Source organism: Lissotriton helveticus, chromosome 3_1 (genome assembly GCF_964261635.1).
Source record: "Lissotriton helveticus chromosome 3_1, aLisHel1.1, whole genome shotgun sequence".
Taxonomy (NCBI): Eukaryota; Metazoa; Chordata; class Amphibia; order Caudata; family Salamandridae; genus Lissotriton; species Lissotriton helveticus.
The window spans coordinates 966226437-966252518 of record NC_136061.1 but is presented as its reverse complement, the minus strand read 5'-3'; the positions used below and the strand labels follow the sequence as shown (position 1 = coordinate 966252518).

Here is a 26082-nt window from a genome sequence, read left to right as displayed (position 1 = left end):
CACCAACCCCTGCGCTATACTGCCACCATACCAACATGGAGCTCAGCGGCAAACACACATATAAAATAAACTACCCTCCCGTGCTCACCAAAAAAGCTACTAAACGCTTTAAACACGACTTCCTTAGGTCCCACCCAGAAACACCCTTTGCCGACACCTACTTCTCATCGGTCAATGGACCCTTGAACACCGACATCATTTTCCACACCACACGCAGAGCGCAATGGAAAAAAGTGTTCCTCACCCTATTCACCGTCTCCACCTCCAGGAAATCCGCACATGGCCTAACACTCTCCATCACATCGTCCCAACTCCTCCCAGGCAGAACCACCATCACTATATACAACAACGGGATTGTCTTAATTCAAGCGACAGACAGGAACCTGGAACTACTTGACAACATGTTCCCCTCTCTCAAAGAGCACCTTTCCAATCCTCGGACTTACACGCATATCACCCCCTGTCCTACCTCTCCTAATGTCACAGCTCCCACCCTTAACTCTCCTAACCCAGTTTAGCAGCAAGAAGACACGCACCTCACCTTCACACCCTGCTCCACAATCAATCACCTGCCCGTCTCAGCTACCCCTCCCCGCCCCTCATACACAGACATAGACCTGGTCCCTCCACACACCACTCGCTTTCCCAGCCCCCCTACTAACCTTCGTACCTCCGCTCATCCTCCTGTCTCCCCCCCCACACTTTGCACTCCCGTACCTTCCCCCGCACATTTTTTCTTAGAGCACCCCTCCTCCCCCAATGGCACCCCACACAACATGACTCTCTCTACGACTTCCGCCCCCCCCCACACTTAGCACTCCCGCCACGCCTAGCCTGCATCCCTCCTTCAACCTCCCACCCCCCTCGCTCACTCCTCAATATTCCACCTCCTCCCCCACAACAGCCAGCCTTCACATCGCCCCCTTATTCCCTTCCCCCCCCTAGCACGGATGCGCTTCCCAATAACACCTATCCTCTCGCTAACGCCCCCAACACCCACATCAGCTCCGCCTCTCCACCCGGACTGCCCCCTGTCAACGTATTCGCCGGTTCAGCGCCAGTACCCTCCCCCAACACCACGCCCATCATCACCTTGGACATTATTATGTCCACCCTCCTCCAATTGAAAGAAGAATTTCACTCCATTAAAGAGTTGCTCTTCACACACCCCATCAGACACCCCCCCCATCACCACCCTTACCACACCTAACACCACGTCCCCCTCACCTCCTACTCGCCCTACCACACAACACTCCACACACCGGACCTCTATCCCCCCTCGCAATACCAACAATCGCAATAACAATTGCAATCTCATTACTACCAAGTGCAATACTCCTCCTTCTTCTACACCTAACAACACTTCCTCCACACCTCCTACTCGCCTCATCACACATCTTTCCCCACATTGGACTTCTACCCCCTCTTGCAATACCACCAATCGCCCCAGACGCACCACCAACACGATCTCTGACCTTGACGTACACATCCTTCTCCACTCTTACGACCCGGCACCCCAAAAGCCGCTAGCTACCAACAACATGTCCATCCCAACGATTATATCTAACCACCTCAGGCACCAAAAGGATAACAACAGAGGCGCTGTCCCCAACAACCTCACTAATGTACCCCTCGTTTTGGAATCATCCTCCACCCTTTGCACCCCTAGCCTTAAATGCATACTTCTCAACTGCAGATCGGCCCAAAGACATTCCACGGAGGTCGCCGACCTCATCATGTCCCTGGAACTGGACCTAGCCATTCTGACTGAAACATGGCTGTCTGATTCCTCTACACCTATACTGGATATCCTAGTCCCTCCCAACTACTGTATCATTAGACTTGACAGGGACAAAAAGATAGGCGGTGGAATTGCCTGCATCTACAGAAGCAACCTCTCAGTCTCCAAATTGGCCGTCTCCTCTCTTACTTCCTGTGAATACCTCTGCCTTGATATCATCAGCGAAAGCAAACCGGTATGCTCACTACACATTATATACCACCCACCTGGGGACAATCCCTCCTTCGTCCAACAACTCATGGATACAATTACAGCCAACTCAGGACGGCAGCACACCCAAATTTTCCTTGGCGACTACAATCTCCACTGGAATGACAGCAGTGACACAGTGGTAAACAGCCTCAAAAGCTTTCTCAACGCACTTGATCTCAACCAAATATGCAACAGCCCGACCCATAAGAGAGGTTCTACCCTTGACCTTATCTCCAAAGAGGGCGCTATTCAACTGGAGTCAATCCAACCTTGTGACTGGTCAGATCACCATATTGTCTCCTTCCTCATCAAGGAAAAAACCAGACTTAACTCAGTTCAACCCCCTAAGCACAAAGTGTGGAAAAGAGACTTGAAGAAACTCAACCCAAACTCCCTACCACCTAACAGCTGCAATCGGCTACTTCCCCCTCCCGGCGATACAGACGTTCAACTTCTGACTGACTACTATCTCAATACTATGTCCACAATAATCGATGAGGTGGCGCCCATGCAACTGAAAAGAGTCTCGTCCAAGAAGACTTCCAACCCATGGTATGACGGAAGCCTCAATGAGGATAGACGGGCGATGCGAATGGCAGAGCGCACCTGGAGGTCAGCCCCTTCTGCAGTGCACCTAAAAAGTCTAAAGAAACAGAGAAACGCCTACTTCAGGAAAATAAAACGCTCAAAAAGAGACTTCTTCAGCCTCCAGCTCGCCCAAGTTAAAAACCGTCCAAGAAAACTGTTTGAGTTAGTCAGAACATAATCCAAAGAGCATCCCCAGACAATCAGCTCCATGGACGTTACTCCTTCCTGCGAAGACTTCTCTGCCTTCTTTATCCAAAAAACTGAGAGAATAAGAAGCGATCTCCTCAATGACGCTATCCTGTACTCCAACCCCCGACACACAGCAGTGCCTCAACCAAAGAACAATGCTACTTGGTCATCCTTTGACACTTACTCCGTAGAAGAAATTGGCAGACTGCTCAGCGCCTTGAAACCTTCCAATCACCTCTCTGACCCCCTTCCTGCTAACGCTGTAAAAGACTTTTCCCCTTGGCTTCTCCCACTCTGGTCTAAGATTATCAATAGCTCTCTTCAACAAGGATCCATCCCCAACGCCCTCAAAGTAGGGCAAGTCACACCGCTACTAAAAAAAACAACAGCAGACCCCACTGATCTAAACAATTACCGCCCTATTACAAACATTCCCACTCTCGCTAAACTGTTGGAAAAATGCGTACAACTACAACTGACTAAACACATAGATAAGTTTGATCTCCTAAACGCTCATCAGTCAGGCTTCCGAGCAGGGCACAGTACCGAAACTGCCATGACTCACATAGTGGACGATGCCCTCCAAATCCTAGACCAAAACGATACCGGTCTTCTCATCCTTCTGGATCTCTCCTCAGCATTCGATACAGTTAAACATGAGAACTTACTCGAACTGTTAAACACAAGAATGGGCATATCTGGGACTGTTCTAAAGTGGTTCACCTCATTTCTACACAACCGGACACAAAGAATCAAAAGCAACAACCTGCTGTCCTCTCCGGTACCTGTATCGCTAGGCGTCCCTCAAGGATCCTCCCTCTCCCCAACACTGTTCAACCTAGTTATGGAACCTCTCACTACGTTGCTACAGGCTTCTAATGTGCACTTTCACATGTATGCCGACGACACCCAACTTTATCTCAAAATACAATCTCCCAAGGACATCATGCTGCTGAACACCACGATCAGAAACACCCAATCCTGGCTTGCTGAGAATCACCTCAAACTCAATGCTCTGAAGACCGAGTTCCTCCTGATCTCACCTCCCGCTAAAATATCCACGGCTCAAACATGGCTTAAGCAATTAACGGCTCTAAATGTACAGCCCATCGTAGTAGACTCAGCAAAATCTTTAGGCATAACACTTGACACCAATCTCAACATGCAGCAGCACATCAGCAAGGCAACCAAAGGAGCGAACTTCCAAATCAATACCCTGAGAAAACTTAAACCCTTCCTTCCTGCCAAAGACTTCCAAACTGCAGTACAATCTATAGTCATCCCGCACATAGAATACGGTAGCACCGCCCTCTGCGGGCTCCCCCTAACTACAACGGCACCCCTAAGAGCGTCCCTTAACGCCGCAGCGAGACTCGTCACAGGCTCAAAAAAACACTCGCATATCTCCCCGGACTTTAAATCACTGAACTGGCTACCTTTTGAAGCCAGAATTCAACTGAAAATCGCATGCATGACAAACAAGGCTGTGCATCTGAATTCACCCGCCTACCTCACTCAAAAGTTGACAATTTCGGGTGGCTCCCGAACTACTAGGAGCACAAACAATCTTTTGCTGAAACCTCGAAGATTTCGGAAGGAAAAAACGTATAAACGCTCCTTTTCAGGAATGGCACCCAGGATCTGGAACTCACTCCCTCCTGAAACAAGGCTCATCTCCTCCAACACAATCTTTAAGAAAGAAGTTAAAGCGATCCTCATGGCAAAATACACATGACCTATTACTCCGTATCACTCATGAATCTGCTCTGTAAGTCCTGCCCTACCTTGGCCTATTGTACCCCGTATTATCGAATGACGTAATTGTATACGCTCACTCTTTGTATTTTGTTATAATGTTTGATGCACCTGGTTGATTATGTATATTGTTATATTGTTGACGCACCTGGTTGACTTTGCACACTTTACCCTCTCCACCTCAACGATCCTTACTTCCCTTCTACTGTCGCACCTGTGGGACTATACATCCTGCACACACCCACCTCAACTTGGCCCACCTTTAAACTCTAAATACTCTAAACACGCTTAAGCAAGTATATGCTCCTTGTTATTGCACTTTATGCTATTGACGCAATTGTTTGTCTATACTCAGTGTACCTACACTACCACACCTGTGACCTACCTCATGTCCTTTGACCTACCTATGTAACTAGCACCTTGTACCTAACTACCTCATATATTACTTTGTATATACGCTTCTTTACTTTGTATTTTTACTTTGTATTTTTACTTGTAAAGCGCTCTGATATCTGCAAAGATCTTGTTCGCGCTGTATAAAACTCTCAAAATAAATAAATAAATAAATACAAATGTGTAATGAGTCGTGTGTCCTGCTAGAAAGTAACCAGCGTTCACATGGGTTAAGGTGTCGTTGTGCTCCTGGGTGGTTTGCCAGATACATTACACAGTGACGAATTTGGGTGTAGTGCCAACGTTCGCCTTCTGGGAAGTTGTTTTCTTGACGGAGGTAGTCAAATGGAAAGGGGCCCTCTGCATCGAACAGGTGTCCCACCGATCTGCAATCCTGGTTGGGTCCACCTGTGAAAGCCAGCATCAGTAAGAGCTGGGGTGAAGTCGGGGTACCAATCTATGGGTCTCAAGGGAAAAGGGAAAGAGGTGACGGGCATCTTAGTGGCCACCCTGTCCCAAACTGTTAGCACAGGTTTAGTGATGGATACAGGTTGGGGGCCGTGCGCTTTTCGGGGAAAGGAATTCTCCACAGGCGTTGTCCTGCAAGCGCCCTTTCCATAAAGAGCCAGTGTTTTTCGGACTCTGTGCGTGACCATTCAACAAACGCTCTTAGTTGGGCGTAGGAGCAATCGAGCAACCCAGATATTGATTGTGTGTAGTGGCCCACTGGAGAGGAAAGGACCATAGACTCCACGTATACAGCAAAGAGTAGCGGCGACAACGGGCACCCATGTCTGATGCCCCTGTTGATTGTGAGTGGGGTAGAGGAGTGTCGGTTTACCAGAATTACTGCGGTCGGGTGGTCGTAGGCGCTGGAAATCCACATTCGAAATCTTTTGCCTATACCAAAGTGCCCCAGAGTGGCCTCCAGGTATGGCCAGTGGATCGTGTCAAACGCTTTCTCAGCGTCGACCGGTAGCAGCATTCGTTTTTGGTCGTGCCTCTGAGCTTTGTCTATGAGATGTAAGACCCTTTGCGTGTTGTCGCCACATTGGCGTTGTAGGACAGAGCCTGCTTGATCCGGGTCAATCAGATCCGGCAATAAGGGATTGAGGAGCACAGCCAAAATACCTGTAAGGATTTTGAGATCAACCTTTAAGCTGGAAATCGGTCTGTACGGAGGAACATTGGGTGGTATCCTTCCCCAGTTTAGGGATCACTGCTATGGAGGCCATCCTCATTGATGGAGGGAGGGTTGTTGAACTCCATAAGGCGTTAAAGAATCGGACAAGGAGGGGTGCTAGGATCGAACAGAATGTTCTGTAAAAAAGGGCCGGGAATTCATCCGAGCCCGGGGATTTAGCCAGCTTTAGGCGAGATATGCAGGCGATGACTTCCTCAATTCTAATAGGGCAATCCAACTCTTCCCTCTGATCCGAGGTTAGCGTGGATGTGTGCTTCCTGTAGCAATCAAACATTTATAAAGCGCTGCAGAACACCCATGAGGGTGTTGAGGCACAACTAGTTGGAACAACTGCTCTTCCAGTGACTCTTGATTTGAGAAAAGAGAAAGTCCTCCATATGAACAGCAGGGCCTTCCTTCCATTACCTTAAAACGCCGAACACTCAGATTTCCTAGCTCCGCATTTGAGTGGCTCGTCAATTTCAGGTATTTTGATTGGATTCTGGCACTAGTAGCCCTGTTAGTTAAACAGGTCTACATAACCAGACATGCAGCCTGAACTATGTGAGCAACTGACGTATGGGAACTGTGAAAGTAAACTCGAGAGCTTTTGAGAACATGGAGAGTTGGCCCTTCAAGTAAAGAAGAGAGGAATCGGGTCCTTTGAACAAGAATCGGAGAAAGCATGTCCTCTCCTTTACGTTTGGAGCAGACCATAAAATAAGCACGTGTTTCAGGCCCTTGGAATACAAGCATTGGCATTGCCAATAGGTCTCGCTTGGGGACCTTATAAGTATTTAGTTTTGCAGCACAATATCCTTGTTGCATAATCGGATATTGTGCTGCAAAACTAAATACTTACTGTTGCTATCTCTTCTTTCCTTATTGTTGTTTGTGTAAGGGGTGTTTTCATTGCTGCCAACATATTTCCTTCCCTGTTCGTGTTTGTGTGAGGGGCGTTTTTCACTGCTGTTAACTCTTCCTTCCATATTCCCTTTGTGTGAAGGCGTTTTCACTGCTTCTAACTCTTCCTTCCCTATTCTGTTTGTGTAAGGAGGTTTTTCGCTGCTTGTAACTCTTCTTTCTCTATTCTGTTTGAGTTAGGGGCGTTTTCAGAGATGCTAACTCTTCCTATCCCGTTCTTGTTTGTGTGAGGGGTGTTTTCTCTGTGGCTAACTCTTCTTTCCTTATTCGTGTTTGTGTGAAGTATGTTTTCACTGCTGCCGGCTCCTCTTTCCCTGTTTGTGTGAGGCGCGTTTTCCCTGCTGGCGCCCAACATGTCCCTCCCTATCCTTTGTGTGTGGTGGTTCACTGCTGCCCCCGTGAGAGCCCCTGCTCGTTGTGTGTGGGTAGTTTCCAGTTCTGCTTCCCACCGGTGCTTACTCTCTCTTGCTGCTGTTCTGTCCCGCCATTGAGTGCGAGGGGAGCTTGCGCCTCTGGTCCCTGGGATGAGCCTATTGCATCGATCTGCGTCACGCGCCAGTGCAGATGGCGGTTACAGCAGCATGCATCTTCAACAAACAAGCTCCACTGCGGGCAGGTAGTATTTAAAACCAGGAGCCCGAGTGTAGTTCCAGGACGGCCAGAATCCAAGCTTGTTAATGGCCCTTTATTAACGACTAGTGCGTAGTTGGAGGGCTGTGTTAATTAGGAAACCCTGCATTTCACAGTCTGCTAATTGGAATGTCAGGGTCATCAATGCCGGGAGGGAGAGTGTGTCGGAGACGTGGGAGCGAGAGAGGCAGTGAGTGGATTCGTACAAACATCATGGCACGACAAATCAGTGTGCATGTGTGCACGAGAGTGAGTGGGTTTTCATGAGAGGGGGTGGGCGAGCTTGCCTCCGAGAGAGTACAAAGGTTATGGGACGGGAATTAACTAATGAAGTGCACATGTGTATATGTGCGAGATAAAGGAAAAGTTAGCGTGTTTGTGAGAGAAGTTGTTCTGTGCATGTGAGAGATATAAGATGAATGAACTTTAGAAAAAAAAAGGATTTAGGTGTAGCGGTATGAAGAGGAAGTAGGACAGGCAAAGAGAGAGGATGTGAAAAGGTAGAGGAAGGAAGAACAAATGGAGAGGAATCGGAGAAAGGGAGCCGAGGGGGTGCGAGGGATGAGGGAACACGGCCTGGGGGAAGCTGGCTGGGGAGGGAGAGGAGAAATGCAAGGAAGGCTGTGTGCGGCGTAATTAGGGGAGGAGAAGCCGAGAAGCCGCAGAGCGCACGCTGGGCGAAGCCCTTTGATGTGCTCTGCGGCAAATGGAGGGAGGCTGATGCGCGTTCATGTTTGAACACGTGGTTCACATGAACTGCAGGAAAACGCCATGAAAACGCCAGCAAAAAGCTGGTGGTTTCATGATGTTTTCGCCGCTTGAATTCTCGCTCCGCTCGATGCGCATGCGCGCATCGATAGGTCGCGAGACCTAAAAAAGCGAGCAGAGCAGACACATACACAATGTGCGAGATGGCCTTGACTTTTATCTAGAGAGCAGGCCAGTGCCCGTTGAACATGCCAGGGACCACCAGACCCCTTAAATTCGGGCCGCTTCGGTTAAGAGCAGAGGACAACACCCCTTGTCTGCTAGAGCATCTGCTTTTAAAGGTCATGGAGAGGAGAGGTTGTAAATACCAGAGCAGGGGCCGGTCCCTTTCGGGGTGGGAACGGGGAAGAGATGCTTTGGGAAACAGGTTTTCCCAATAAACAGCGGGCTCGAGCCAAGGGAGCCTCGCAGCTGCCGAGATACTTCCTATCTCCGATAGTCTCTGAAGCGCTCTCCAGGGGGTGGCACTTCCACAAAGGGGTCTCAAATTAGTAAGGAATATCTTTCAAACTCAGTTCAAAGGCAGAGTGCCATTTTACAGTAACTATTCTTCTGATGTGGTAGCGGTGTCCCCACTTCTGCCATATTAGAGATGCATTCAGGCGCGGCGCGGTGGGGGCTGTGCTCACAGCTGGAAGTGTCAGATTCAGTCTCGGTGTCTACGTGCGCACGGAGCCTCCCAGATTGCTTAACATCTTTCAGAGGGTGGATTGAGGCATCTCATTGTGATGCCCCACACAATGACTACATCGAAAAGGCTGAAGTCAAAACTGACCTTAAAACAGGCTAGAGGTTTAGGAGGTGCCTCCCACTAAACCATTTCCTTAAAACAGGTTAACAACTATGTCAAAGCCTCTCCGAGACCGTATTTCCAAAGCTGATCTGATTATGGCTGTCTGTAGAGGCGGTTGCCCCGATATCCACTAGATGGCGCTGTTGCACCGTGCACCTCCGTCGACGTGCCACACAGCCTCATAGTGCTCACAGATGCTCTGCTACGCGACGGCACGGCACTGGAGACGTGCCTTGTGCTGTCCAGGAGATTCCTGTCCAGATGTGAGGCTCTCGGGACTTCACACTAAGTCATAATTTGGGGCGCCTAATAGTACAAGCATTATTAAAGGCAGCAGGTTATATGGCCATTTTGTTTTGGATGTTAAAAATGTGTCTTCCTTAGTGAAACTCCAGCAGTATATTAACACTTTTTTCTGGTAGGTTGCAGTTTTGCCTTCTTTAAGCGCCGTAAGTTGCAGGTGTTACTAAGGTGCAATTGAACGGGACCCCATTTACCACTCGCAGAAGTATGCAGCGTTAAGTTATCCTGGCAGGAAGTGCATACAGAGAGAGGGCCAATGGCAGAGCCGCCGCCTTGAACAGTATACCAAGTTCATGCACGGAGAATTGAAAGGAGGCAGCAGCAAACAGCCTGAGGAAGGCACCTTTGCCGAGCATGCAATCACTCCACGCACACGTGTACCGTGTACGTGGTTTACGGAATAGTGATGAGCATGAGAGCGGCTTCCAGGAACTCATGATATCTGATCATTGTGGGACATTTTTACAAAGTAATCTCAGGGTTAAACGTATAATACAGTTTCATACCAAGGTAATGAATGACTGTTCATAACCACACAAATACTGTCTCGCACTTCAGCTTGACTTACCCGTGGCATGGTTTGATTGGTTCCCTTACAGGGGGCACACAGCATTAGCCCGTGCCTGCATCTCTTCTGCACTTCACACAGGCCGGTTCTCGATGCACTTGGTTGGATGTCGTAGCACTTGCTTTGTTCTGAGAGTTTCACTGTGGCCTTGTGTAGGCCTTGGCATTACCGTGCAGCATGGAAACCAATGGCTGTAGTAGGTATATTCTAGGGAGAGACGTGGATGCACCATACGAAAAAATGCCGTAGCATGCAGACCTTTTACAAGCCGCTTTTATATCGGAGATGCAGTGGGTGTTATATTTTACCTCCATTAAACCCGAGAGCTACAGATAAACTATTGTCCGAGAGTTAACATTTGTTCACTTCTACGTTAGGTTTTTCATTCTAGGAGCTTGGTTTTTGAAGGCCTGTAAATCAATGGAAAGAACGCCATTAGGGAGTGCCACATCTGTCAGTCAGTGCAGTAGGCACACTGGTCTCGGAGACTGGTGCTCATGGCATGGGTTCAGCCTTCACTTCACCAAGCTGGTCCTTTATTTTTTTCCTCTGCTGCCCCGCACCGCTAGGGAGACGGTTGCTCGGGCGCTCATTCTTTCCCGCCTCGACTATGCTAATGCTCTCTACATTGGCATTCCGGGGTATCTTCTAGGAAACTACAGGTTATACAAAACGCAGTCGGCAGGCTCCTGTTTAACATCCCGAGGAGAGTGAGTGTACGTCAGCAGCTAAGCGACCTGCATTGGTTTCCCGTCGCCCAGCGAGTTCGTTTTAAAGCTTTTACCATGACTCATAAGGCATTTCACGGCTCTGGCCCTGCCTACATTAGAACGCGGTTCGCGTTCGATCTACCCAGGCGAGCACTACGTTCCGCCCTCCAACGTCGGCAGGTGGTCCCTAGGTTCCGTCGTTCGCGGATTGGGGGTCAGTCCTTTGTGGTAAAAGCGGCCACACTGTGGAATGCACTTCCAGCTGACCTCCGGCATACCAAGGAGCTTCCTATTTTTAAAAATCTTCTCAAAACTTTCCTATTCAAACAGCTGATCTAGTTCTTATGCCCATGCCTGTTACTGTTCACCTACGCGCCAGGACACTCCAGAGTATCAGTGCGCGGTATAAATCTTTTATAACATATTTGTTTGCAAGCCACTTCCAGACAAGGTGCAAAAGAAGTATGCAGGTGGTGTGTGCTTACTGAAGACTCTTTGTCTCTCACATCAACGGAATGACTCTGCGGGGTCGCATGAAGGAAACTTGACTTGGTAATCGAGTAATGAGTCTCAGAACGTGATGAGTGCATTAGGTAAAGCATGACCTAGGCAGAAGTGACCTGTGAGCACAAGTGTACCTTCTTGTTCTGCCGTCTAGCAGAAGATATTCTAGTTGAGCTGTAGGGGAGAAGGTATAGTTGTTGGACGCCGGGGCATCTGATGGTCTGTTTGAGCCTTGGGGCAGAGGGGGCCCATTTGCTGAGATTTCAGTAAGAATAATATCTTTGTTGCACTGTTGGGTAGAGAGGAATCAAAATCTTAAGTCATTCGGCTGACAATGTCCTTGTTGCTGAGCGAAAGGTCAAAGACCAGCCCATGGAATTAGTCACTGGGCAGAATGACCAAGTTGCAGGTCTCAGTAGGTGGCCTAATTGACTTTAACCTTTCTCCTAGATTAAATATTTAGTATATTGATTTATCGTTGAATGTAATAAAAATACACAATAATACAAAAAGCAATGAATGCATGATTGGAACGCCAGAATATAAAATTTTATTCAAATATTTTACTTTCATACACATCTAATTTGTAGCTGAGCGGTCATATTTTAATAAAGACAAAGAACAAGCTAATACAAATTGGAAATAAAAATAAAAATGCACTATATAAATTGTAACATATAGTACACAGTGTGAAAAGTCTGCTATCCAAATTATTTTTAACTATGCATCAGATGATGCCTTATTGTTGAATCATAGAGCAGATGGTGAATTGGTTATTAAGCAGAAAATGGCATTATTGTAGCACTGAGGGTCCACGTATGATTCACCTGTTGGACAGCAGGATAGACTATGCAGCCTTTTATTGGGCAGTTGTGTTAAGAATTGACTGCTGGCTAAGTATTTTGTCTTCACCTTGTGACATTTTGTCTGTATCTTGTAATATGTTCTGTGTCTGCTTTGTTTGTGCTTTGTTTTAAGCTTCCAGGCCCAACCTAGTAGCACGTCGCTAGTTACAATCCGTGCATCTTATTTCTTGCCTACCAGCTCCCCTCATGGGAATAACTACTCCTATATCGTTCTTTTCCTTTTGCATAAACTATTCTTCCCTATAATCCGATTCCTCTTTTTCAGCCTAACTCCAATTTGATGAAAAGCACCCACAACAGCAGCAACGTCATTTGCCCCTGGCAGTGTGGGGGTATTTATTTTAAATATTCTGAAGACAGTAGGTGTGCATATGTGTGCACTGACCTCTCAAGTCTTCTGAAGAGTCACTTTGACACAAACCTAAATATGTCTGATCTGACCAGATCTACATTGTATTTTCTGAAAACTCAACAGAGGTCCACTGTGGGGAAAATCCTACAGCATCTGCATCACAGAGTCAGAGATTGCTGGTGGGAAACCACCAGGGGAATGTTCGGTTGCTGACACCTCTTTTCAGCAGGAGCCTGTGTCAGGGAAGTGAACAACTGCTGATCTTTGCTCCGACTTTTGGGTTTTCTGAAAGTCATTGCCGTAGAAGAACAAGGCCTTTCTGCTGTTGATCATGTATGAATGACCACCTGCCCGCCTCACTTTGGTCTCGCACCTCCAACTACCATGCTTTTGTGGTTTCTCAGGGAGTGTGTAGGAAATGTTTGGTGCAGGACGTTGATTTTTATCCACCTTATTTCACCTTGCCTACCCTCCTTGACTCATCCCAAACAGGTGCCCACTGTTTGATGTGTGGGCCATTTACTCAGCAAACTGCAACATATTGGATGACCCCCGACTGGACAAATCCATCCTCTACTCTACAGACTGTTGGATATGGAGGTGCCGACCCCGCATTGCCTCCCATCCAGTCCCTTGGTCCCCCTAGAATGTGAACTGATACTTTGATGTTAGGATTTTCTCCTAGGTGCATTACAGATTAGCTCTAGGTAATGATATTGCGATGGTCTGGTCATGTCAAGATTTACAGATGCCATTACTTGCCATTCATCTGCTCATTTGCATCGGGTAGTCAGAGTGGAATAATGCATCTTACTGTGCTCAACTGAGATAAGGAAGAAGGCAAATCTTTTTGTAAATAAATCCCTTCTTAAAATCCACGTACTAAACTTGACTTATTTTCCCCATCTTAACTTGGTCCTTATTACTGTACTTAGTGCTTCTTCTATAACCCCTCTTGTCTCTGTGAGCACTCCCTGATGCAGGTTCTTTTAAGCACAGCCTGTTTGCTTTATACAAAAACACAAGTGGGAACAAGAGTAAAATAGTTATTGGAAAATATATTTGCAGAGATTCTTCACCATTTGGTGGTGAGCTACTTAGGTGGTTATCCGGCAAGCCCTGGACTCTTTCGCACCCAGCTCAACCCCCCCCCCCCCACGGTATTTTACACTCCCTAAAAAAATACACACAACACCAATAAACAATTTTTAAACTATATGTTGCTTTTCTTTACCAAAACACATTGCTTATCTTTTGTAGGCACCATACACTTAATGTAAAATTCACATAAATCTTGCCAAAGGTACATCATTTTTTATAAGAAATATACTTTACATATGGCAGAAAATGTCAGAAATGTCAAGATCATCATTGCTCCAGCCCAAAACCCATTCAGTTAATTGATAGCCATGCATTAATGATTGACGGGTCAAACCAACTTGCGTGAGTCTTAAAACGATATACTAAGATGACAATCATAGGCATATGGTTGCCATATACACCCACATTTTAGGGTGGATCCCAGGCAATTGTTAGTCGGCATTCAGTTCTGGACCTTCAATCCCCCCCCTTTCCTCTGTCCTTCAGCTTGTGGGCACAGGGGCCAGAGGCACAGACTTTCCCCACGGCCTGTCTGTGTTCCAGAAAACTGCCAAACCTCTCATGGGCAAAATTGTTCCTGCAAGTCCCTTGGGTCAAACTGTGAGATGTAAAGCTCCCCAAATGTATTAAAATACAAATTGGTGCAATATTGACCTCGCCACAAAGGCAACCATGGCCACTATCATTCGACTTTCCCCGTCAGGTCTACCGTGGAAGCAAATGACATCAGTGTCTCAATGAAGAACTGTGTCCCCAAAATGACAAAAGAATACCTCCTTGTGGAACATGTTCTCACCCTGTATCAAGTTGTGGGGAATTAATCTTTTGAGAGTTCCTGCTAAGGCAGCAACGAAAGAATTAATACTTCTATCAAACACATTAGGAGCCCTAAGGCGTCCCTTACCACTCTAAGGCTTCTGTGGAATCATGGCTGACCACAGCTCCAGGAGAGAAATACGTTTTTATAAGAACCCACATTGTTTTTAAACCGAATTCAGCTCATCCTCGATCAGAACCCACCACGTTGTTACCACCTGAGGAAAAAAGTACGACTGAAGGGACAAACACCCAAACCACCTGCATCATGAAAAACTATCAGAAGAGATGACAGAAAATGATCAACAGCTAAACACAATGAATTGTGGCAAATCGGGATGTATGTAAACCTTTTAACAATCTGAATCCCACCTACAAAATCTCTTAATGTCTTGTGGCTCTAGTTTCGCCCCTGCTTCTATGATTGCTGCCACCATCCTGAAGTAGTGTTGAGTAAACTGTCCCTGCCCTCTCCAATGCCATTGAGCATACCCTTGCAAACTGAGAACAGGACACGGGGCTGAGGTGTTCATGAATAAAGAGAGATTTCACTGCTGTGAGTCTCTCCATGTAACACTTAAGGGCTGACACAGGGCAAGAAGGCTGGTAAGGGGCAGCTCGTAGTGTGACCCCTTGTCTGTTACCTATCCAGTTAGTTCTTGAATGCTTAAACTGGACCCTGAACATGACAGCCTCTCTTTGCAACCTTCTATGGCCACCCCTTTTTGCTCTTACCAACATTTCCCTTATGTGAAATGCTTCAAAGCCTGAGTAAAAGCTGACTTGAAGAGTGACGCTGAAGTCGGAAAGGGTTATTGCGAGCAAGTTGTCCATTAACTGGGACACATTCTGTATATAAAATAGGCCCTCGTTTGTGCTTTGAAGCTCCCTCAATGCAGTCACACCCAACCAAGGACTTTTTTATTTTAAAGTTATTGGAGTGAAGACCTTACTCTGCAGCTTAGCAAAAAATGCAATTGCTGCTAATTGTCTATGCTCCCTGCCTCCCTCAAGCCCCCATATATGCTGCCCACGCCTCTTAAGGAAGACAGATCCTCAATGCAATCCCTTCTCACAAATGCCGTGTATGGACCCGAAGCACCATAATAGGCTTTCATGTTTTTGGGAGCTAGTGATGCTGTAGTGAGCATTGGTAAACTAGGGCACCGAGATTTCAAAGTTCTTCTGGAATGGAGTCATGTTTTTTGCTGCTGTCCTGGAGTTCCTGCTTCTCGGAATGAGAGAAAGCATCAGCATCTCCATTCATTATCCTTCCTGTGCAGGAACAAAATGTCTTTCAGACAGTAGCACCAAGCCTCTTAAGTAACCTTAACACCAGCTTACAAGATGTCTACTGGTTATTGATCGCATCCACCATACACAGGCTGTTTGACCAAAATCTAACTGAGTAGTCACGGAGTCACTCCCCTCAAATGTGCAAGGCTATTAAAGCTGAGAGCAACTCCAAGCAGGTGACATTCATGACCAACCCAAATTCATGCCAACCCACTGGGCAGTGACACATGCACTAGTCTGAGTCCAGTACTGCACCAGGGCCTTCACTGCCTGCAACACATATTGCGGACCATGGAAGTCTCTCAAAACTGCTCTTCCACATTGTCAAATCATAAGGCATTCAGCAGGTACGCAAGTCCTTTGGGTCAGCTGTTGCCTGGACTATAAAACTGACTGACTGACTGATGGTATTTCTAAAGCGCACTAATGCCGAGGCGTCTTGGCGCTGAGTAAAGTGACCAACTAAATACTAACCGAAGCATCATTGAGTAAAGAGCCATGTCTTAATTTCCTTCCTGAACAGTTTACGATTAGTTATTAATCTGAGGTGAAGAGGAGCTGAGTTAACCTAGTTAATGTGTGACCAAAGGGGAAAACCTGCAATGTGAAATTAATTTACCCGACTAGGATCTGCAACTGTTCTAGGGTCATTTCTCCAGTTTCGAAGCAGGCATTAGTTGCAGATCTGAAAGCCCCAACTCATCAAGGTAGTGAATGACCTAATTTGAACCAGCAACCTGGAGAAAAACACATTGTAAAAAGACACAGAAGTATTCCAAGTAAGCACAGGACACTGAGCAGCCAATTGGTATGCACTTATTAAAACGATAGAACTGAGAAACTCAAATTCTAGCAACCTGAAATCCTGAGGATGAACTGGCAGCATCCTAACATTGGATTCAATATCCGGGTTAGCCAAACACCCCCAATTTCCTAATTGTTGAAATCTGAGTAAGGCTTTTTCCAAAGAGTTGGACTTGACTGAGCACAACTCTGGTCAATTGCATTATTTACTGAACAACCCTGTCAGCAGTGATAGGTTGTGGAATAGCCTGGAAGCTACTAAATCTTTTTTATTTTAGCTCTATTCTCAAAGGGGAGCAGACAAAATCATTACATGGAGGGGATGGACATAGAACAACTATTCTGTCTTGTAAAACCTACTTAAGGATCCTATTTTGGCTTAATTGGGGTTAGTTAAGAGAGTGCATGTTCTACACTGATACTCTACCTTTGACTTCACCTATTGGGATCCAGAAAACGGTGTAAATCCTTGACGCAGTTATGTGCCCCATACAGATCAAGGGATGCCAATGACACCAAATTATCAATTTCAAGAGGGGCTTTAGATAATTTTTGTTGCTGTTTTATATAGAGTAAACTCGACCCAAAGTTTTTAGAGCACTTCACATGAGTGCCAGTTACATTACACAAGGACACTTTTATTTTTTTGTAGGCATGGGGAGATTAAGTGATTTGTCCAGAAGCATAGGATGTTGAGTCAACGCAGACTCAAACTTGCTCCCCCGGTTCCAAAGTCACCAGCTATGGCCATCACGCCACATCCTCGCCCCTCTATATCGTAAATAATGTCCCCATTTTTTCCAAGCCTTTACTTCTGGGCATCTTTAGCTTTTATCTACTAATTACATTTAACCTCTCGGTGGGAAGTGAGGCCAATAAACCATCAAACCAGTGGACTTGTTTAAATGTACATGTTTGTATAGTGCTAGTACACACCTTACTATTGAAAGGCCACCACATTCCTTTTTTCTCTACCCGCCCCCCACCTCTTGACGTTTGCAGCTGGCGAAATAAAGAATTTGTCTTTTACGGCTTGTGCCTGTGGGACACGTTTTCCAAAAAGACATTAGATGTCTGATCCCATCACAAATTATTAGCAGCCCTCTCCAACTTAAAATCAGTCATACTGTGGTCAGGCATGCCCCCCAAAATTTGCCCTGATTATTTTTTTCCCTTGTATTCCACCAAATGTGCACCTGGATCTAGTCAACTGGAATGGAGTGAAAAGCAGCAAAACTCAGTAACCAGTTTGTCAAAGTCTACTCAACCTTGGGTGAAGGTCTGCCAATCCCATTACTTTCATTCTTCCTCTTAGGTGGGTCTACCAGTTGAAACAAAAGGATTCGGTCTTGCCATGCTTCACGGAAAAAGTAGGGACCCAGATGTCTTGTATCCCTCTCAGTTTCCACATATTAAACCTGAAATGTCCTGTCCTTTCTTATCTGGTGTGTGGCCACTTTTATGTCTGTTGGTGTGACAGCTCCCCAATGCAGGGTCTTCTAAGCTCAGCCGGTTTGCTATCTACAAATAATATAAGTGAGGCCAAGGGTCAAGTAGTTGCCCAGAAATATATTTGCAGAATTTCGGCACCATTTGGTAGTGAGCAACTTAGTTTGTGTGCCTTGGGATGGAGGATAACCTAAAGGATGTTCCACAAATTTAGATATGCTCTACTTGTTGGTTCACTTATAACTTAGTTAGTTGGTCATGTGACACCAAATTAATTAATTGGCGAGCAGTGTAACAGTGGATGATGTAGTTGTGAGCCAGGGAAGAGAGTAGGATGTAGTTTTTGGGTAATGAGGCAGTGGATGGGCTATTTGTTGGGCTTTGTGGGTAGGGACATGTAACCTTTGAGTCAAGAGATGCCCCAGTTGGTACTCAGTGGAGCACGTACAGCATAGGGTGACCTGGTTGGGCGATGGGGTAGTAAGTGACTTAATTGTTGTGTCATTCAGTAGATGACCCTGATATTGTATGATGGGGTAGAAAGTGCTCTAGTTGTTGGGTGATGGTGTAGACAGTGACCAAATTTTTGGGTCATGCTACAGAGAATGTTCAAGTTGTTTGGCCATGTTGGCTAGGAAGTCCTTCATGTTGGGTCATGGGGCAGAGAATTGACTACTTGCTGTGGCTCATGGCACCACTTTATTTGTTGGGGTAGAGGCTTCCGTAGTTTCTGGATGATGCAGCTTACTAAAATAGTAGGAATCACTCTGTTTTTATATAAAGTTTGGTACCGCAGTTTTCTCTTTTTTTAGCACAATAATGAACATCTTTTTTCTGTTGTACATTTTTGGTAGAAGGAAGATCCATGTCAGTCATGCTGGGATTTGAACTTGCAACCTGTAGGTTCCACAAAGGTGTCGGCAGTGAGTGCTGCACTCACTAAGTCATCCTGCCAGCCTGAATGGACCATTGGCCAGTGGATGACATCATTGTGGATATATGGGGAGAGGCTCACCTGCTGTGAGACACAAGATAATCTTGATTTTAAGTCTCGGAACAGGTGACTACTTAGTTTTTAGATACACATGTCAGTGGACAACCTATTTCGTCTGCTATGCAGCAGAGACTATGCAGGTTATATGAGGACATATTGTTTTTTCATGGGACTGAGGATGCCGTGATCATACAGCTTGTGGGACATGAAAGGTATTTAAGTATTGAGACAGTGTTTTTTTCTGCAGGAGGGGTAAGAGGATAACAAATTCAGTTAGCTAGTGTGTCAGAGTAATATGTTGTTGTTGGTCTTTGGGACAGGCAAACTTCACCTCGGCATGTTAGTCCCAGCTTTACCTCTGCCTCTATTTATATAGATATCCAAGTTTCAATTTTCTTCCCTGTCAGGTGGGCTACAGCTGTTTGTTCCCACATGCCCCTTGACAATTTTCGAGCTCAATGACTCTATGCGTGATTTCCCGCATGGGCTGAAATAGTCTTTGACAGAATACACATGGTAGTGTATGAACTGTTTTTCTTTATTACAGACCAGTAACGGTGGAGGGAGCTTAAGTGATTACTCTTCCTCAGTTCCGTCCACTCCAAGCACCAGCCAGAAGGAGCTGCGGATTGACGTTCCTCCCACTGCCAACACCCCAACACCCGTCCGTAAACAGTCCAAACGCCGTTCCAACCTCTTCACAGTGAGTATCTTGCCCAACACCTGCACAGCCTTCCCAATGAGTACCCTGTCTAATGCTTGTGCACAAGAGTTCAAGGGGCATACAACTTTGAGTACGCCAGTTGACATATACCCATGTCCTTACATGTGCAGACCTTTGCCACTTCATATCTTAGCTGATAGTTACTCGTACCTGTCCACAAGCAACCTCCGGCTAACTCTTAACATTTATCTTCCCACATCATTTGCACTGTTGTTGCAGCCCTAACTGGTTTGCTATCTACCAAATATTGCTGACATCAGTGTTGGTGTGCCTTTGCATCCCTACTACCAACCAAGTGTCAACAGCTGTACAGGTGTCTATGCAGCATTTCCACTGACTCTTCTAGCTGCTGTCTGTTTAAGGCAGTGCTATCACTTGTATTCCTTCCCAGTAAGATACCTTCTCAATACCTGTTTGTCTTTTCCTGTGCCTTATGCAGTCACTACCGTAACCTGTCTGTAACCTGTCCTATTCTTTCTACAGGCTGGGCATGCTGCCTAATACCTGTTTGCTGAATAATTTAACAAAATTAACTTACCTTGCTGCCTAACCAGTCTTTGTCCTTAAGCTGTGTTGGTAAATTTACAGTCTTTTTTTTTCCATGTGAAGGCTGGATAGCAGGTCTTCCTAAAACCTGCACAGACCTGTGCTTCTTTTCCAAGTGGTTGGCACAGTCTACATTTAGAAGCTGTAAAGTACCCCTTCAAAAATGAGCATTCAGCAGATGTGTTTATTAATACCTAAGGATGTATGCCTGTACTCATTCATAAGTCTGAAAACTCCTCCCAAGCTCCTTTCTTAGCCCCATGCAATGCCTTAACTAGGCCACGCAACAAGTAGGGTGGCTTACTGGTGATCAGCCTCACAATATCTTTTTCTCACTGAAGCAATGATGAATGTTAGATAAACCAAGGAGCAAGACTTTGTTCCTTCCTTTCTTTTGCTCTTGATGTGCCCCAGCTATATCTGGCATTTGAAATACCTGAAAATGACATCTGACATTTCCAGACTGAGTGGAATTGGTAACAGGTTCAAAAATAACTCTTACAAAACTAGAGTACACTTTGCTCTTGTATCAGTGTAAACTTTCACCCACCTTCAATGTGCAAATTTGTCTGCACTCTGATTTATTTATATTTTTGCAAATTTTTAGGGAAAATATCTACCAGGAAGATGTATCCGCATGTTGTACAGATAAAAACACAATAGAGAAACACAATATTCCTTAACAAGAAAAGGCACTTCATAACATCATCAGAAAGTAACAAGAAACTTTCCAGGCGGGGTTCAATCATGTTCGGGAATCAATTGTGCAATTACCTAAAGCCAACAAAAACAAGCTAACATTTTAGAGCTCTAAGGAGCAGAGCTGGTTGCACTGACAGATGGAACAGGAGGAACTATAAAATTTCTTTGGGATGGAAGAAACCAAGCTCTCCAAGTACTTGAACTTAGATGAAAGAGTTAGAATGTTGGGACAGCAAGAAATTGGTTGAAATGGTGGGGTTGAGGAGGGAGAAAAATGTGAGCTAGATTAAGCAAAAAGAAAAAAAAATAGGTACATGGGGCAATTGAGAAAGGTGAAAAACCAGGGGAAATGCATTTTCCCTGCAGCATATGGGATGATCTTCTGATTGTCTCTGGTCCCGTGGAAGGATGGAGGGGCAGTTCTGCCTGGTATTTCGATTTTTTTTAATGTCCGGTGTTAGTCTATCTAAGCTTGTCAGATTTTTGTTGCCACAAGAGATATTTAGGAAAATTGAAAGCATTCACATGAACTTCCTTAGCTCCATTTTGGGTACGCAGCAGTACTTGACCAAATAAGCACTTTGAATATCAGGCGGTTTAGCTATTTCTTTTCAGAATCGTGAGCCACAGACCATCACTGACAATGTTAAGAGTCACCGCTAGATAGACAGAAATTGAATTTTGTGTTGTAGCAGAGCTGGAACTCAAGTCCAAGAGTGATCTATTTCAGTCTAATTAACCAGGAAACCACGCTTGTTTAAACATTTCCACTTTTCTTTCTCACAGTAAATGAATTTAAATTTTGTCTGCTTTGTTGTCTACTCACTTGAAGCTCCTCCTCCGATCTTCCACGTGGCTTCTCTCTAAATTCCTCCTGTTGCATTAGGTTTCTAGGGCACACTATTCTCATCACTGCAGTAAAAAGTTGAAAAGTGTTCTCTGTCATAGGAATTTTCCCTGAATTTGTGAACGGCGAGTAATTCCTCCTGCAAATGGGATCCCAGAACATTAAACTAGAGAAAGTAATCTGAGATGCATATCTTCCAGTATGACCAAAACAAAGGCTAAAATGGGCGTATCAGGGGAAGCAGCCTCTGAACTTTTTTAATGTGGAAAAATGAAGGAAATTAAGCAGCACCGGCTTACGTAAAGGAAGAACTGCACAGTCCTCAGTTGGACTCAGCAGTCACCGAGGCCACAGCTTTGACAATTGAGTCTCAGTTAATTTTTCTGCTGTATAGATTCAGGATCCATGACTACTGAGCTCTAACACATTACCAAATTTTCTTTTATTATTTCACTTACATTTTCACTAACTTAACACCACTTGACGCCTCTCATTGGTGCTTCTCTATCAGACAGTTTTTGTGTAGTGTTTTCCAGTTTATTCTTTTTTTCCCTTCCACCACAGTGCCTTTGATTTGAAGTGCCCGATACTTCCTCAGATTGGCCAACTGGCATACACTGGAACAATATCCATTAAAATGTGCAAATTTGAAGAAAGAAGACAATAGATTGTGAATGCAATAAAGATAAGGGGAATCCCAGAGTCTCCTCTGAGTGCTGCTAAGGCAACTTAGTCATTGGAGAACCCATCTTCTACAACAAATACAGGAAAAAACCTTCCATCTGTATCGGGGTAGTAATTGATATAGTACTTAAGACGTGCAGCTCTCCGCAACTGCTATGAGCTGCTGAAAAGAGCAGCTCACTTGCCCTGTAAGACTGATCAAAGTGCTCTTGGTGGTCTGCCCAAAGATTTAATGACTATCTGCCAAGAATTGAGACATGATTTCCTACAAGTTGACAATGAGGGCAAAATCTAATTTAGTTAGGCGATTAAAGCATCACTAAACATGGCAGATCTCTCCGAGTAGGGATTCTGTTATGGTTATCTTTGAGACACTTGTAATGAATTGAACTACTGGGCTAAAACCAGTTGCCCAGCAGAGTGGCAATGCTATTTGGATCCAATGCTGATGGCGGAGAATGCATAAAATAAAGGCATATCAGACACTCTTGAAAGCGGTAGGTCTTGTAAGAAGGAAGGAATACTGATATCTGCATTGCAGATTTTTGCAACTAGTTTACCATCGGGTCATTGATCTGCCACACAAGCAGCAGCACAAATTGAAACCTTGTTATTCTCTGCTGAGATCTTCAAGAGGGAAGTACAGCTAACAGGAATTAACCTCTTTGAGACTTATCCAACATTTAAACAGTGACTTCCCTACTCTGCCCTTATTGTTGCCCCTTCTGTAGGGATTAGCATTACTGAATACCTGGAAGCGTGCAAATTAGTAAAAAACACACATTTGGAGCTATTTGAAAAAAGTGCGACTACACTCTGAAGCTCAACCACAGTGTCCTAGTGATGTCATCGAAGATCAGTATCTGAAGGACACTTGCGTGTGGCTGCACAAAACAGGCAATAGAATGAATGCCATGGCCACACAAGAACAAATCAACAACAAAAGGTACCAGAGGGTCTCGAGGAGTGTGCCCACAAAAAACAGAGAGCCAACCTATCCCTGCAGACCAAAGTGATACAACACAGAAGATTCTCAACAGGATGAGGAGAATACCCATCAGTCACCATACGGATCCGCCCTTCATCATTTGGGATTTTATCCGTACCACCCGTCTGAGAAGCTCGGTGCCACACTGAGAGGTCAACCCGGTGGTAAGGGGGTTCCTCAAAGGAGAATGGCAGTGACAGTGTGGTAGACCACTCGATATTGGTAAGTGGCCCTGGATGTGGGACTGGGGTGTGCAGTGCTAGAAAAAGTGATAAAGTGAAAGAAACCCATAAAGTGTGTGTTTAAAATTGGTTTGAATAGGCACTTGAAAAAAAGTTTATTCCGTGTTTGCCTAACATACCAAAGTATAAAAACAATATAACCTAAGGCCTTCTCATAAGGTAGACTGCTCTAGGTCAGAGTAGGTCGACTAGTTTCTGCAATACTGGGACTATAGTTCCCTTGCATTCTTCAGGACCAATATAAATAAAAACTACTGCACCAAGTGAATTAAAAATAGTAGGTGAAAGATGACACCAGGGTAACAGTGCAAGTGCTAATAAGTCACCTGAACGCTCCCGGTGCCCTTACAGTCTGTGTTGATCACTGAGGAGAAAAAAAGGTGGGTTAGGTATGGTTAACAGTATTAAATGGGCTGACCAGAAAATCCATTTTATGTGGATCAAACTTTGCATCACATTAACTATGTTGACATATAGGCAATAAATACTCATATGGCCTGAATTTTAATTTATTCGGAAAGACAATTTCATAAGCCGAATATATCGTCGTCCTTACCTAGATCTGTAAGGATGACTAGCCTCACCCCACCTGGCAGCGGCTCAGGGGAAAGATGAAGCACCGCTCTATAAAACATGCAAAGAACACGTAAAAAACACAACACACACACCAGGAATAAAGCACTTCCTCTGAACGATTGCCGACAAGAAGTGGTATCTGTATCTCTACATCATGGATATTTATAGTATCCATCACTCGCGGGGCCAGGACTGTGTCTAAAGGCTGCTGTCGTTTTTTAGAAAAACGCGGCTCTGCGTGAGTAAGGGCAGCAAGCGCGAGGTCTGAGCTCAGTTTCAGAGTTAAGTAACATAAATAAAAAGGGAAAGAACGCGGAAAAGCGCGTGGAACAGCGACATGCTTCTCCTACCTCTCCGTCGGTACTCCGTGCCGGCGTCCTGGCCGACTGGGGAGGTGTCGAGAGGCGGGGTGGCAGAAGTATATAAGCGCTTGCTGCCCTTACTCACGCAGAGCCGCGTTTTTCTAAAAAACGACAGCAGCCTTTAGATACAGTCCTGGCCCCGCGAGTGATGGATACTATAAATATCCATGATGTAGAGATACAGATACCACTTCTTGTCGGCAATCGTTCAGAGGAAGTGCTTTATTCCTGGTGTGTGTGTTGTGTTTTTTACGTGTTCTTTGCATGTTTTATAGAGCGGTGCTTCATCTTTCCCCTGAGCCGCTGCCAGGTGGGGTGAGGCTAGTCATCCTTACAGATCTAGGTAAGGACGACGATATATTCGGCTTATGAAATTGTCTTTCCGAATAAATTAAAATTCAGGCCATATGAGTATTTATTGCCTATATGTCAACATAGTTAATGTGATGCAAAGTTTGATCCACATAAAATGGATTTTCTGGTCAGCCCATTTAATACTGTTAACCATACCTAACCCACCTTTTTTTCTCCTCAGTGATCAACACAGACTGTAAGGGCACCGGGAGCGTTCAGGTGACTTATTAGCACTTGCACTGTTACCCTGGTGTCATCTTTCACCTACTATTTTTAATTCACTTGGTGCAGTAGTTTTTATTTATATTGGTCCTGAAGAATGCAAGGGAACTATAGTCCCAGTATTGCAGAAACTAGTCGACCTACTCTGACCTAGAGCAGTCTACCTTATGAGAAGGCCTTAGGTTATATTGTTTTTATACTTTGGTATGTTAGGCAAACACGGAATAAACTTTTTTTCAAGTGCCTATTCAAACCAATTTTAAACACACACTTTATGGGTTTCTTTCACTTTATCACTTTTTCTAGCACTGCACACCCCAGTCCCACATCCAGGGCCACTTACCAATATCGAGTGGTCTACCACACTGTCACTGCCATTCTCCTTTGAGGAACCCCCTTACCACCGGGTTGACCTCTCAGTGTGGCACCGAGCTTCTCAGACGGGTGGTACGGATAAAATCCCAAATGATGAAGGGCGGATCCGTATGGTGACTGATGGGTATTCTCCTCATCCTGTTGAGAATCTTCTGTGTTGTATCACTTTGGTCTGCAGGGATAGGTTGGCTCTCTGTTTTTTGTGGGCACACTCCTCGAGACCCTCTGGTACCTTTTGTTGTTGATATGCCTGTTGGGGATTGTACCCAGAGCAAGGTCTGTAAACTTCCCCTAGGTCCCCCCCTACCGTAGTGTGTTGTTTGTTCACACAAGAACAAATACTTCTATTCAAGATACTTTCTCGTAAGGAAAAAGGGGTCAGAAGAAACAAATTACACCAACTAACGTGGTTGTAGAAAAAATTGTTTGCATGCTGGCATTGCATTAATTTTTTCTGCAGCTCACAAAAGGAGTCTGGATA

The 26082-nt window shown here is 45.3% G+C and overlaps 1 protein-coding gene across 4 annotated transcripts in view; it reads left to right on the top strand.

Moving 5' to 3' along the window:
* AGAP1 (ArfGAP with GTPase domain, ankyrin repeat and PH domain 1) overlaps window positions 1-26082 on the top strand; it is a 1166515-nt gene that overhangs the window by 623764 nt on the left and 516669 nt on the right. For all 4 annotated transcript variants that reach the window (XM_078681380.1, XM_078681378.1, XM_078681379.1 and 1 more), the window contains exon 8: window positions 19527-19682. In XM_078681380.1, coding sequence (XP_078537506.1) covers window positions 19527-19682 — 156 coding nt within the window. The remainder of the gene's footprint in view (window positions 1-19526; window positions 19683-26082) is intronic.